This window comes from Balaenoptera borealis (assembly GCF_965194805.1).
Source record: "Balaenoptera borealis genome assembly, chromosome: 3".
In the NCBI taxonomy this organism is placed as follows: Eukaryota; Metazoa; Chordata; class Mammalia; order Artiodactyla; family Balaenopteridae; genus Balaenoptera; species Balaenoptera borealis.
The window spans coordinates 150,236,467-150,248,984 of NC_138866.1; the positions used below are offsets into that span (position 1 = coordinate 150,236,467).

Below are 12,518 nucleotides of genomic sequence, written 5' to 3' on the forward strand. Positions count from 1 at the left end.
TTTCTGGACACACTTCTATTTGAGAAGTTCGGCTGGAGTTTGGATTCTGGAGTGGCTGGATTCCAATCCTAGTTCCAACTCTTCTAGAAATGTGACCTTGAGAAAGTCAATTTCTATAATAGAATCGACAGTACATACCTTATGGGTGTGCTGTGAGAATTGATGACAAAGTATCCAGCTGTTTAGCATTGTGCCTGACTTGTATCATATGCCAATACGGAGCACTCATTTTGTTTATTTATGGTATGGAAGTCCCTCTAAGAAGGTATAGCACCACTGTGATGTCTGGAACCTTCACTGCCGGTGCATCACCTGTCTCTCCCGAGCAGGGTTGTATAGCTCCTTGAGACAGTGCCTTCACTAAAGAGGCACTATTTAGTTCAGGGAAGAGAGGCTGGGGAGGAAAGGTGAGTGGCACTGCCTTTAGACCTTCCCCACCACTCCCCCTTCCTTATTCTTTACTACCCAGACTTGGGGAGCAATCGTAGAATTCCTTTTAGATTTGATACCAGCAGTTTTGACTGTAAGACCACTGCGAAGATGACCCATCAAACATTGAAGGGGCTTACTAGGGGCCATACCAGATTTCCTAAAATAAGAGAACAGAGCACCTCACATTGGAAGTCAGGACCCTGGGTTGGGCAATTGACATTGGGTCAGATTATATATTTCTGGCCCTCAGTTTGCTCACTGTCTAATGAAGGTTTTGGACCACACACTAACACCTGAGATCTTAACATTCTTTTGTCAGTTTCATAGATAGGGGTTCAACCTAAGACTCTGGGGAAAAAAGGGGATTCAACTGCAAAAACAAGTTTGAATTCCACTGATTTATTTCATCTCTGCTCAGAAAGAAGAATTACTTCTTTCTGGAGATTGGTGAGCTTCCAGGCTCTTTAAATTCCAGTATATCAGAGATTTTTTAATTACTTTCTCTTATTCTTATTCCTTTCTGATATTGTAGGATGGTTATTACTGATTATTAACTAAATGATGTTTAAATTTTAGAAGTCAAGCTACTTTTAAAAGCCCATTAATAAAATTTATGAAACTTTCCCCTTTCACAATTCCAAAAGCTTTAATAAAAATAAATGAATAAATGTGTGCTAGGATTAGCTTAGGTTTTTTTTTTCTTTTGCTTCTGTTTACAGCAGGGATGAGGTGCTTTCTATTTTATTAAGACTTTTAGCACTATTCAATTTTTAAATTAAGCATGCATTACTTTAAAAAATTAATTTAATAAAGATGAACGTGAAACATACAGAAAAATAAAATGAAAATAAAATTGTGACCCGCTACTTAAAGAACATTCATTGTCAAACTTTGATGTATTTCTTTCTAGACTATTCATTTGCTTTTTTTTTTTTTTAACATCTTTATTGGAGTATAATTGCTTTACAGTGGTGTGTTAGTTTCTGCTTTATAACAAAGTGAATCAGTTATACATATACATATATCCTCATATCTCTTCCCTCTTGCATCTCCCTCCCTCCCACCCTCCCTATCCCACCCCTCTAGGTGGTCACAAAGCATGGAGCTGATCTCCCTGTGCTATGCGGCTGCTTCCCACTAGCTATCTATTTTACATTTGGTAGTGTATATATGTCCATGCCACTCTCTCACTTTGTCCCAGCTTACCCTTCCCCCTCCCCGTATTCTCAAGTCCATTCTCTAGTAGGTCTGTGTCTTTATTCCGGTCTTGCCCCTACGTTCTTCATGACCATTTTTTTTTGTTTGTTTTTTAGATTCCATATATATGTGTTAGCATATGGTGTTTGTTTATCTCTTTCTGACTTACTTCACTCTGTATGACAGACTCTAGGTCCATCTACCTCACTACAAATAACTCAATTTCGTTTCTTTCTATGGCTGAGTAATATTCCATTGTATATATGTGCCACATCTTCTTTATCCATTCATCTGTTGATGGACACTTAGGTTGCTTCCATGTCCTGGCTATTGTAAATAGAGCTGCAATGAACATTTTGGTACATGACTCTTTTTGAATTATGGTTTTCTCAGGGTATATGCCCAGTAGTGGGATTGCTGGGTTGTATAGTATTTCTATTTTTAGATTTTTAAGAAACCTCCATACTGTTCTCCATAGTGGCTGTATCAATTTACATTCCCACCAACAGTGTAAGAGGGTTCCCTTTTCTCCACACCCTCTCCAGCATTTATTGTTTGTAGAATTTTTGATGATGGCCATTCTGACCGGTGTGAGATGATATCTCATTGTAGTTTTGATTTGCATTTCTCTAATGATTAATGATGTTGAGCATTCTTTCATGTGTTTGCTGGCAACCTGCATATCTTCTTTGGAGAAAAGTCTATTTAGGTCTTCTGCCCATTTTTGGATTGGGTTGTTTGTTTTTTTGATATTGAGCTGCATGAGCTGCTTGTAAATTTTGGAGATTAATCCTTTGTCAGTTGCTTCATTTGCAAATATTTTCTCCCATTCTGAGGGTTGTCTTTTTGTCTTGTTTATGGTTTTCTTTGTTGTGCAAAAGCTTTTAAGTTTCATTAGGTCCAATTTGTTTATTTTTGTTTTTATTTCCATTTCTCTAGGAGGTGGGTCAAAAAGGATCTTGCTGTGATTTATGTCATAGAGTGCTCTGCCTATGTTTTCTTCTAAGAGTTTGATAGTGTCTGGTCTTACATTTAGGTCTTTAATCCATTTTGAGTTTATTTTTGTGTATGGTGTTAGGAAGTGTTCTAATTTCATTCTTTTACATGTAGCTGTCCAGTTTTCCCAGCACCACTTATTGAAAAGACTGTCTTTTCTCCATTGTATATTCTTGCCTCCTTTGTCATAGGTTAGGTGACCGTAGGTGTGTGGCTTTATTTCTGGGCTTTCTATCCTGTTCCATTGATCTATATTTCTGTTTTTGTTTTTGTTTTGTTTTTCAGCCAGTACCATACTGTCTTGATTACTGTAGCTTTGTGGTATAGTCTGAAGTCAGGGAGCCTGATTCCTCCAGCTCCGTTTTTCTTTCTCAAGATTGCTTTGGGTATTCGGGGTCTTTTGTGTTTCCATACATCATTTGCTTTTTCTAATGCTTATTGAGTGTTTAGTAACACAGACACACACACACACACACACACACACACACACACTCCTTATCTCCTTTTCTGTGTTCGTTCAACATAAGGAGAACATTTCCCATATTATTAAAATATTCTTAAAATATGTGTGTTCCATGTATTATATGTCACATACACGTTAATGATATAAAAACCACAGAACATCAGAAAAACAAAATGCTTTCAAGTCCCCTCACACATGAGATCATTACAGAAGCAGGGCTGGAAATATTTCCTCTCTGAGGAACCATGGCTCAGAGATGGGAAGGAACTTAGGGTTGATTAAGATCACAGGCTCAAGTACCACTTACTAGCTTCAAGACCTTAGGTTCAATAGTGGATCTAATATTTGAAGATTACATCATTTTAAGGGTACTCCTTAAGGAAAAGAATAAATGTGCCTCTCCTTGGGCAAGTGACTTAACCTATTTTCATGTGTAAAATGGAGATAATAAAAGTATTGACCTCAGTAGTTAAGAGGATTAAATAAGATACTGCATTATAAAGCATTTGGTAAAATGCCAGGCACATAATAAGTGCTTAATAAGTATTACTTGTGGTTATTATTATTCAAAATCATGCAGTTGTGGCTGAAGTAATCTGAGCTGTTTCCCAGAGACTGTTATTCATCCACATATTTAAGAAAGTTACACCTCGAGCCTTCTCAATCTGGCTCACTCATTCATTTAATAAACATTAATTGAGTTCCTACGAGATATCATATGCTATGCTAGGCACTAGTCTCAATTAATGTCATCCTTTGAAAGTACAACTCAAATATCCACATCTCTGGGAAGGCTTCCTGGGACCCTAGGCAGATTTACTACCCTCTGGGCACTTACCCCTGCTGGGAACTGGATTTGGACAAGACTGCCTTCAAGGGAAAGGCTTCCTCTGTCTTTTTCATTTCTGTAGCTTCAGCACTTTCCTCTGTGCCTTTAAAAAAGTATGTAGGTGCTCGATAATGTTGAATGAGTTGATTGAAAGTGTGCTTGTTTTCCCACGAGGATTTTAGTTTCTTTTGCCAGCTATTTAGTTTGCAAGAGGAAGCAAGCTGTGTGCAAAATAGTTTGGAGCCTCTGGAAACAAGAACAAGGTGGTCTTTTGCTAATCTTGGTTTGTTTTTACCTTTTCTTATTTTATGACAACTGAACTTCTCTATTATCTTACCAGATCACATTCTGCAAGCTTCTCTCTTGTGCTAATAAAAAAAATAATATGGCTACATCGGGGACGTCCTTAGGGAACATGTCCTGTATCAGGAAAAGTAGTTAAGCTCTGGGGTCCTAAAGGCGCCTGGGAAAGTCTAACCAGAAACTTTGGGGTTGGGTGTATTATCCATTTAAAAACAGAACTGGACTTTGCAAGTTTTATGATGTCTTGGCTTATTCAAGCCATTAACTGTGAATTAAAATTTCCAGATCGTTCCTTTTATAATAGCGTTCAAGTGTCAGAAAATAACCCTGATCAGTCATTACTGGATACAAGTAGGTAAGAAGTGGCAGTGGGGAAAGCACCCACTTACCAATACATCTGCTTAGGACTTTGCAACATACAATGAGTCACCTTTTACTATCATTATCCATTTGCTAAACCACCCTCCACCCCGGAAGCAGATGGAAAGCGGGACACTACCTTCTTTTTGCAGGCAAAAAACACTGGGACAGAGCTGGACTGGGAACCGGATCCGTCAGCCATCCCAGCTCCTGCCACCACAGTCATCCCCCTCCTACCCTCAGGAGGGGCTTTGATTTTGTGGGTGTCTTCAGAAAACCATGCTGACCTTTGTATAGGTTTAACTGAAGCATTCTGGCCCTTGGAGGGTGACCTGGGCTACATGGAAGGTCGTGGGCACCTCGCGATTGGCAGCTTTCCATGAATTCCTGTGGTCAGAGTTTTAGCTTATCCTTCATGCGGGGAGGGGGGGGGGGTGAGATGGGTGATTTCATTGAACATTTGCACTTACAGGCAGGTAGAGCTCCTGTCTTCCTGATCTAGTAGGGAAGAGAGATATGAAACATGTCACTTCCACAAAGTGTATTCACCTTCCTGGGAATGACCCAGGGACTCGGAAGCATCCAGTTCTCCAAACCAATTTCGGAATTGACCATCTGAAAGCTGAACACTGCAGGTAGGAGGGGGAGGATGTATGGCAGGCCTGGTCCCTAGCACAGGCAACCTTGGGGAGGGGGGGCCCCCATTTACCTGGGTTCAGGCCTCATCAGCTGTGGAAGCTGAAGAACAACTGTACCTTCATCACGTTTGTGATTTGAAAAAAGAAACCTCAGTTGGCACAATCCAGAGTCTATGAAGTCCCTAGAAACAGAGTTGAGAGGCCAAAGCTAGCCTGTTGTGTCGGCAAGATACAAATGCCAAGGACTCAGGAGGGCTTTTCCTGTCTGTCTCGGTGTTTACAGGTCCTTAGTGAGGGACTCCAGGCTGGGCCTCCTCTGTGGCCCTCCCCAGCCAGGACCCTTTATTCCCAGCCCTCCATCTCGGCAGGAATCCTCAAGGGCACTCCCTCCTCATTCTCAAATTGGTAGGACTTGAGTCCATAAACCAGGTTAAAAAAATACAGGAATTCTCTACTGGAGGTCTAGGCGGTGGCTCTCTCAGAAGAATCGGCACGCCCACCACCCCAATCCCTGCCCCCTCACCAAGCTTTCCCTTTGAAGCAAAACACACACCAGGAAGCTGATGTAAACATCCTGAGGAAATAACCACTGTAAGTGGCTTCTAAGTCTCATTTCCCTAAGGAAATAATCAGCACCTCTTTGCCAAGACAGCTCCAGGTGAGCAAGGAAGGAAAAACACCTTCGTTTTCTCAAAAGGTGTTTGCCTGACTGCCTGCAAAGCGCGCTCCCACCTATTGTCACATTTTATTCCCAGAACCCACGAGGTGGGGAGGGCTGGAATGGTTTCCCCTATTTTATGGATGAGAAACCAAGGCCCGGGGCGCTCCCTCCCTCTTCCCTGGGTCACGCAGGGAGCACTTGGGGGAGCCGCTGTCTTCGAGTCCCGAGATCGCCCCGCGGCACCACGAGGATTCCCGAGCAAGCCTGTCTGCGGTTGCGGCCACATGGCCTCATTGTCCTCAGCAGGAGTGCCGCTGCACCAGCGTTGGCCGACTCCGCGAACCGCGGCCCCGGCCGCTCTGCGGAACGGCCCCGGCCAGGCGCAGGGGGCCCGGCGAGCCAGGCGGCGCCCGGAACAAGGGAGGGGAGCGCGCGCCGGGACCCGGGGGCATCCGCCCGGGTCGGCGGCGGAGGGGGACTCGGGCGGAGAGGGATCGAGTGGCGGGCCCGGCGGGCGGCGGGCCCCGTTCCGGCCCGCCCCTCAAAGCCTCCTTTCTTCTCCCTAGCGCTCGGAGGCGGCTCTCAGGAGATCCGGGAGGGGGCGCAGCTCGCCGTCCCTGCCGGCCGGTCCCGTCGCACCCTCCCTCCGACGCCACCCCCACCCCGAGAAACGCACAAAGAGCGGCCGGGAGGCGAGCGCACACCTCCCGTTTGGGCGGGACTGCGGGAGGGGCCGGCGCGCTCCGCCGCGCCCTCCTTAAAGGGCCCGCCCGCTCCTCGCGCGCACTGCGCAGGCCCGACCGTGGGGCGGGGAGGGACCTGAGAGCAGCGGGCGCGCACGCCCGCACCGCCCGCTGGAGGTATGGCCGGCGTCCCAGCGGTGCAGGCGCGGCGCTCGTGCGCGTATCAGCGCCCGCGGGGTCTCAGCTGGCGCGCGTGGCATGTGCAGGACCCCAGCGCGGTGCGTTCCGGAGGTCGCCGGAGGCGGGGCCGGCCAGGTCCGCGCTGCAACCGGTTTCTGGCTTTCTGATCCGCAGTTTCAGGGCCAGTTGGGCGAAGTGTTGCCCAAGGGGACAGAATTGCGGGCGCGCGCGCGCACGAGCGGCGATGCGGCCGGGCGTTTGCCTTTGTGTCTCCTGCGCTCCTGTGCAGGTGGGCAGCCCGCGCCGGGGGCCACTTTGCCAGTGCGCACCAGGACCTCGAGACATGCCTTTCGGGTCCGAGGGCTCGGACCGCCTTTTGGGCAGACAATAGACGCTTCTTCCAGTGGCATCTGTGGTTCTAGGGGTGGTTTATTTGGGGGACACTAACGGGACTTTCTAAGGACCAGTCTCTTAGAGCCGGGCCCCTGGCATCAGAGTTGGGCGCGTTTCCTTTTCTTAATCTGGAGAGGGAGGAGACCTGGAGACAGTGACCGTCCTCGGTTGATAGGTGCAGGCAAGTGTCCCGAGCCTGCCGGTCCCGCATTAGACAACAAAGAGAGGCGTTAGCGGCGGCGGGGGAGGGGCGCGGCCGGGAGGAGGACGGGGCGGGCTGCGGCGAGCGCGGCGGTGGGGGGGCGCTCGCTCTCCGCTCGCTCAGCCTGCGGCCTCCGCCCGCCCCCGGCCCGGCGCGCGCCAATCGCCTCCCCCAGCGATAGTGTCAGTAGCATTGTAGAGTCAGCTCCCGCCGGTGACGTTGCGCCTCCCTCGTCCCCCTCTGGAGCCGTCTGGCTGCAGAGGCTCAGTCAAGAGGCGGGGAGGAGAGGAGGAAAAAGCGCTGAGTGAGGGCTGGCGGGCGGGCGGGCGGGAGGGAGTGGAGGAGCCGGGGAGGGGCTCCTTAAAGAAACGCTGCTGTCGCTCGCCTGCTCGCTTCTCGCTCGGCATTGTGGCCAGCCAGCCGGGCACTTGGGGGGCACGCGCGGCCGCCGCTCGAGCTCTGCCCCCACCCCACCCGCCAGCAGATCTGGGGTGGGGACCCAGGCGGGGGCTCCCGCAGCCACTGCCCGGCGCGGACCGCAAGGAGCGACCCACTCTTCCCGGCGCCGAGAAAGGAGCAACGGAGCCCTCTGCAGCCGGCCGGCCTCTCCTCCCCTGACCACTCGCTTCCCGGCTGCCTTTGTGGCCGCAGTTTCTCGCCGCCGAGCAGAGGGCCGGCGGGGCGCGGTGCGCACGGCCGAGCGATGCCCAGCTCGCTGTTTGCAGACCTGGAGCGCAACGGCAGCGGCGGCGGCGGGGGAGGCGGCGGAGGGGGAGGCGGCGGCGGCGGCAGCGGCGGGGGAGAGACCCTGGATGACCAAAGAGCCCTGCAGCTCGCGCTCGACCAGCTCTCCCTGCTGGGGCTGGACAGTGACGAGGGCGCGTCTCTGTACGACAGCGAGCCGAGGAAGAAGAGCGTGAACATGACCGAGTGCGTGCCGGTGCCCAGTTCCGAGCATGTCGCCGAGATCGTGGGGCGGCAAGGTGGGTCCGGCAGGGATGGGCAGCTGGAGGTGAGAGGGTTTCGGGCCACCGCCCCGCGGGGAAGGCGGGAGAGGAATCGAGATCCGCGGCGCCGGGGAGCCTTGGGGAGGGAGGAAGAGCCGCGCGAAGGGCCGGCGCCCCAGACAAAGAAAGTGCAGGCAGGCTGTCTCCCAGAGCCACGCCGCGGCCACGGCAGGATGCACTTTCTCCTGCGAAAATCACTGCCTTCTCCCCTAGCGCCCCCCACCCAGCCCAACCCGGGAAATAGAATTTAAATATAAGATGCTTGGGGGAGGGGGCCTTTGATCGGTCCTTTGGGAGGGGGGAGGAGGAGGAGTAAGCATCGGATGGGAGGAGGATTCTGGATTTCTGCAAAGCGGAATGGAGCCCAGAGGAGGAACAATGGGTCCCGGGACTGCCCCCCATTCCCACCAGTCCCCCCCGCGCTGGAGGATCTCGGCCTTCGGTCGCCTTCCCCGAATCCCCTTGCCGCGTCTTCAGGGCGGACGGCGGCGCGTCCCGCTGGATCCCAGCGGCATCTCCCCAGCTGACTTTTTCTGGGATTCTCGGGTTTGGCTCGGGACGACTGCAGTCACTGGGGGAGGGCTGGGCAGCCAACGGACTGTTCCTCGAGCGCCTCGCGGGTGGAACCCGCTTCCCAGCCCGTGGAGCGGCCCGGGGTCTGTGAGGGAGCCGCCCCCTTTCCGCCCATCGCGCGTTCTGCCTTCCCGCTGCCCCGTACGCGGGCAGTCCCAGGTCTCCGCGGTTACCCCGGGGTAATGGGCGTGTCTGTCTCTCTCTCCCACTCCCTCCCCTGCACTCTGGCTCCCAGGTTGTAAAATCAAAGCGCTGCGGGCGAAGACCAACACTTATATCAAGACCCCGGTTCGTGGGGAGGAGCCTGTCTTTGTTGTGACGGGCAGGAAGGAGGATGTGGCCATGGCTCGGAGGGAGATCATCTCTGCCGCCGAGCACTTCTCCATGATCCGCGCCTCGCGAAATAAGAACACGGCGCTCAACGGCGCAGTGCCCGGGCCGCCTAACCTGCCGGGGCAGACCACCATCCAGGTGCGGGTGCCCTACCGCGTGGTGGGGCTCGTGGTGGGGCCCAAGGGCGCCACGATCAAGCGCATCCAGCAGCAGACGCACACGTACATCGTGACGCCCAGCCGCGACAAGGAGCCGGTGTTCGAGGTGACCGGCATGCCTGAGAACGTGGACCGAGCTCGCGAGGAGATCGAGGCGCACATCGCCCTGCGCACTGGCGGCATCATTGAGCTCACAGATGAGAACGACTTCCACGCCAATGGCACGGATGTGGGCTTTGATCTGCATCATGGGTCCGGCGGGTCCGGCCCAGGCAGCCTCTGGAGCAAGCCCACCCCCAGCATCACGCCCACTCCGGGCCGCAAGCCCTTCTCTAGCTATCGCAACGACAGCTCCAGCTCGCTTGGCAGCGCCTCCACAGACTCTTACTTCGGCGGGGGGACCAGCGGCAGTGCAGCTGCCACCCCACGCCTGGCGGACTATAGTCCCCCCAGCCCCGCGCTCAGCTTTGCTCACAACGGAAACAACAACAATGGCAATGGATACACCTACACGGCGGGGGAAGCTTCTGTGCCTTCCCCTGACGGCTGTCCTGAGCTACAGCCCACCTTCGACCCGGCTCCCGCCCCACCGCCTGGGGCTCCACTTCTCTGGGCCCAGTTTGAGAGGTCCCCGGGAGGCGGACCTGCAGCTCCCGTGTCCTCTTCCTGCTCTTCCTCTGCATCTTCGTCTGCTTCGTCTTCCTCTGTGGTCTTTCCCGGGGGCGGCGCCAGCGCGCCCTCCAACGCCAACCTGGGGCTGCTGGTGCACCGCCGGCTGCACCCGGGCACCAGCTGCCCCCGTTTGTCCCCGCCCTTGCACATGGCTCCGGGGGCGGGCGAGCACCACCTGGCTCGCCGGGTGCGCAGCGACCCGGGCGGAGGGGGCCTGGCCTACGCCGCCTATGCCAACGGCCTGGGGGCGCAGCTGCCAGGCCTGCAGCCGTCGGACACATCCGGCTCCTCGTCCTCGTCCAGCTCCTCCTCCAGCTCTTCATCCTCCTCCTCTGGGTTGCGGCGTAAGGGCAGCCGTGACTGCTCCGTGTGCTTTGAGAGCGAAGTAATCGCCGCCCTGGTGCCCTGCGGCCACAACCTCTTTTGCATGGAGTGCGCCAACCGCATCTGTGAGAAGAGTGAGCCTGAATGCCCGGTCTGCCACACCGCGGTCACTCAGGCCATCCGCATCTTTTCTTGAAGGCGGCGGCGCGCACCACGCGGGGGATGGAGAACCCGCTTTCCTCCATCCTCACTCCCCAGCGCCTCTTTGCCTCCTTGGTGCCCCACCTTCTCCTCCCCGCCTCCCTGCTCACACTCTGAGATCCGAAGAGGAGCTTGGAAAGCTGTAGTATCCGCTCATTTTTTAAATTTAAATTTTTAAACAAAGGAACTTGCCAGGATATCTGCATCAAGAGTACTGTAGCCTGGGAAACCTCCGAACCACCTTAAATGCATGCTCTATAAATAATAGGAACGGCGACATTCTAGTAATGATAGTTTTTACACTGTACTTAATAGGAAGCTTCCAAAAGAAGAAAACCCCACAAGTTTTCCATTTTCTTAAAGTAGGAAAAAATGAACAATAATTATTATGATGAAGATGATAATAATAGTGCTATGGGATGTGTGGACTGTTTTAGTGTGTTCCCCTTTGTGGCTGGGTTCCTACGATGCTTATTATAGAACACAGTGGATCCTTTTTGAATGTTCGTGGAAGGGCCAGGAGTTCCTGTGAAACCAGGATACTGCAGCTTTATTAAAGTTAAAGAAACTGTAACATATCTCTTATATATTAAAAAACGTTTAAAAGTTTTAAAGAGAAATTGCATTAATACAGATTGAAGTATTTTATTCTTTTTTGACTTGAAAAATTATATTTCATATTGCAAAGATGTTTACAAGTATTTTAATTTAAGTTCAGTGAACTTTTTTGTAGCTGGGTTAAATCTTTTTATTTTAGTATGGCCTTATGGCAAAGAACACTGTATTATTTTAATAATCACACAATTGTGACGGAATTACAAACCATAAAATGTGTAATGTTTTGAACAGTATTCTGTTGGGATGGAGATTTTATAGGTTCAGACAAATCTTCTAGATCTGCTTCACCCAGCATATTTTCTATTCAGTGATATAAAGCATATTTTATTCTATATTATTACAAAAAAACGGAAATGTATAAACATGTCAAAAGGAACTGTTGATGCTTTCTAACATTTGTATAAATAGAATTCAGTGCAAGTTACAAAAATTCTGTTGCACCACTATAGTTTTAGTATTTCTATTTTAATACATTTGTTTACCACTTGTTTATGTATATGTAGGTGATGTTACTTGAGCTTAAATGTACTTTACTGAGCAAAGTTTAAAAAAACAAAGTATATTTTATTTTATGATAAAGGGCCTTTAACCTCATGGTCAAATACTAATATTATATTTGCTGAGACAAGATTTGAAATTGTATCAAGAGTTTTATTTTTCTGACATTTAAAGTTCTACATAATAAAGGTAAAACTTAAGTAATGGTGCTACTTCATTTTTTAAGTATTTCTATATAAATAAAATATTGAAGAAAATCTATCTTGTGTGGTAACTTGATTTTTTTTTTTTTTTAAGCTTCTTGGAGTCTACCTTTATAAGGAATCACTCTTAAGTGACAAATTGAAAGATACAACTTCCAGGCGTATTATGTCAGTATTTTATCAATAGAGTGGACTTTCAAAAGAGGCCAAGGTTGTGTTTGGTTGGATGGTTAGGCGGTGGGTAACAGTATTTTTTTTTGTTAATTGCAAGTTATCTACCAAATCAGAGCTTCCTTATTAGACATTGTGGGCATGGTGCCTAGGATCTGTGATTCTTTTAGGGTCCCAGGAAAAGGTTTAATTTCTCTTAAAATTAGAAGAAAATAAAGCAAAGGAAATGAAAACGTTCAAAGACAATGTCTTAATTTTCAGGCCCACAAAAACCTATTCAATTTTGCCTAACAACACATTAAGAAAACAAGGTATCAAAGTACTGAAAGTTATATCAAAAATAAATTTGAATAATATTATTATGGAGGAAGGAGCAAAAGCGCCTAGGGCCTAGGAAAGTCAATCCCACCCAGCAAGGGCCCT

At 50.0% G+C, this 12,518-nt stretch overlaps 1 protein-coding gene across 1 annotated transcript; it reads left to right on the forward strand.

Moving 5' to 3' along the window:
• The first annotated feature begins 6,682 nt into the window (after positions 1–6,682).
• Positions 6,683–12,154, forward strand: MEX3B (mex-3 RNA binding family member B). The gene is made up of 2 exons (XM_082388512.1): positions 6,683–8,320; positions 9,153–12,154. Exons 1-2 carry the CDS (start codon positions 8,041–8,043, stop codon positions 10,598–10,600), a joined length of 1,728 nt encoding a protein of 575 aa, XP_082244638.1. The 5' UTR covers positions 6,683–8,040; the 3' UTR covers positions 10,601–12,154.
• Positions 12,155–12,518: the final 364 nt, after the last annotated feature.

What these genes read in the sequence shown, in the direction of transcription:
- MEX3B (XM_082388512.1), top strand. Translation starts at nt 8,041, where the DNA reads ATGCCCAGCTCGCTGTTTGCAGACCTGGAGCGCAACGGCAGCGGCGGC. An exon ending in CGAGATCGTGGGGCGGCAAG is followed by an intron (nt 8,321 to 9,152) that starts GTGGGTCCGGCA and finishes TCTGGCTCCCAG; the next exon opens with GTTGTAAAATCAAAGCGCTG.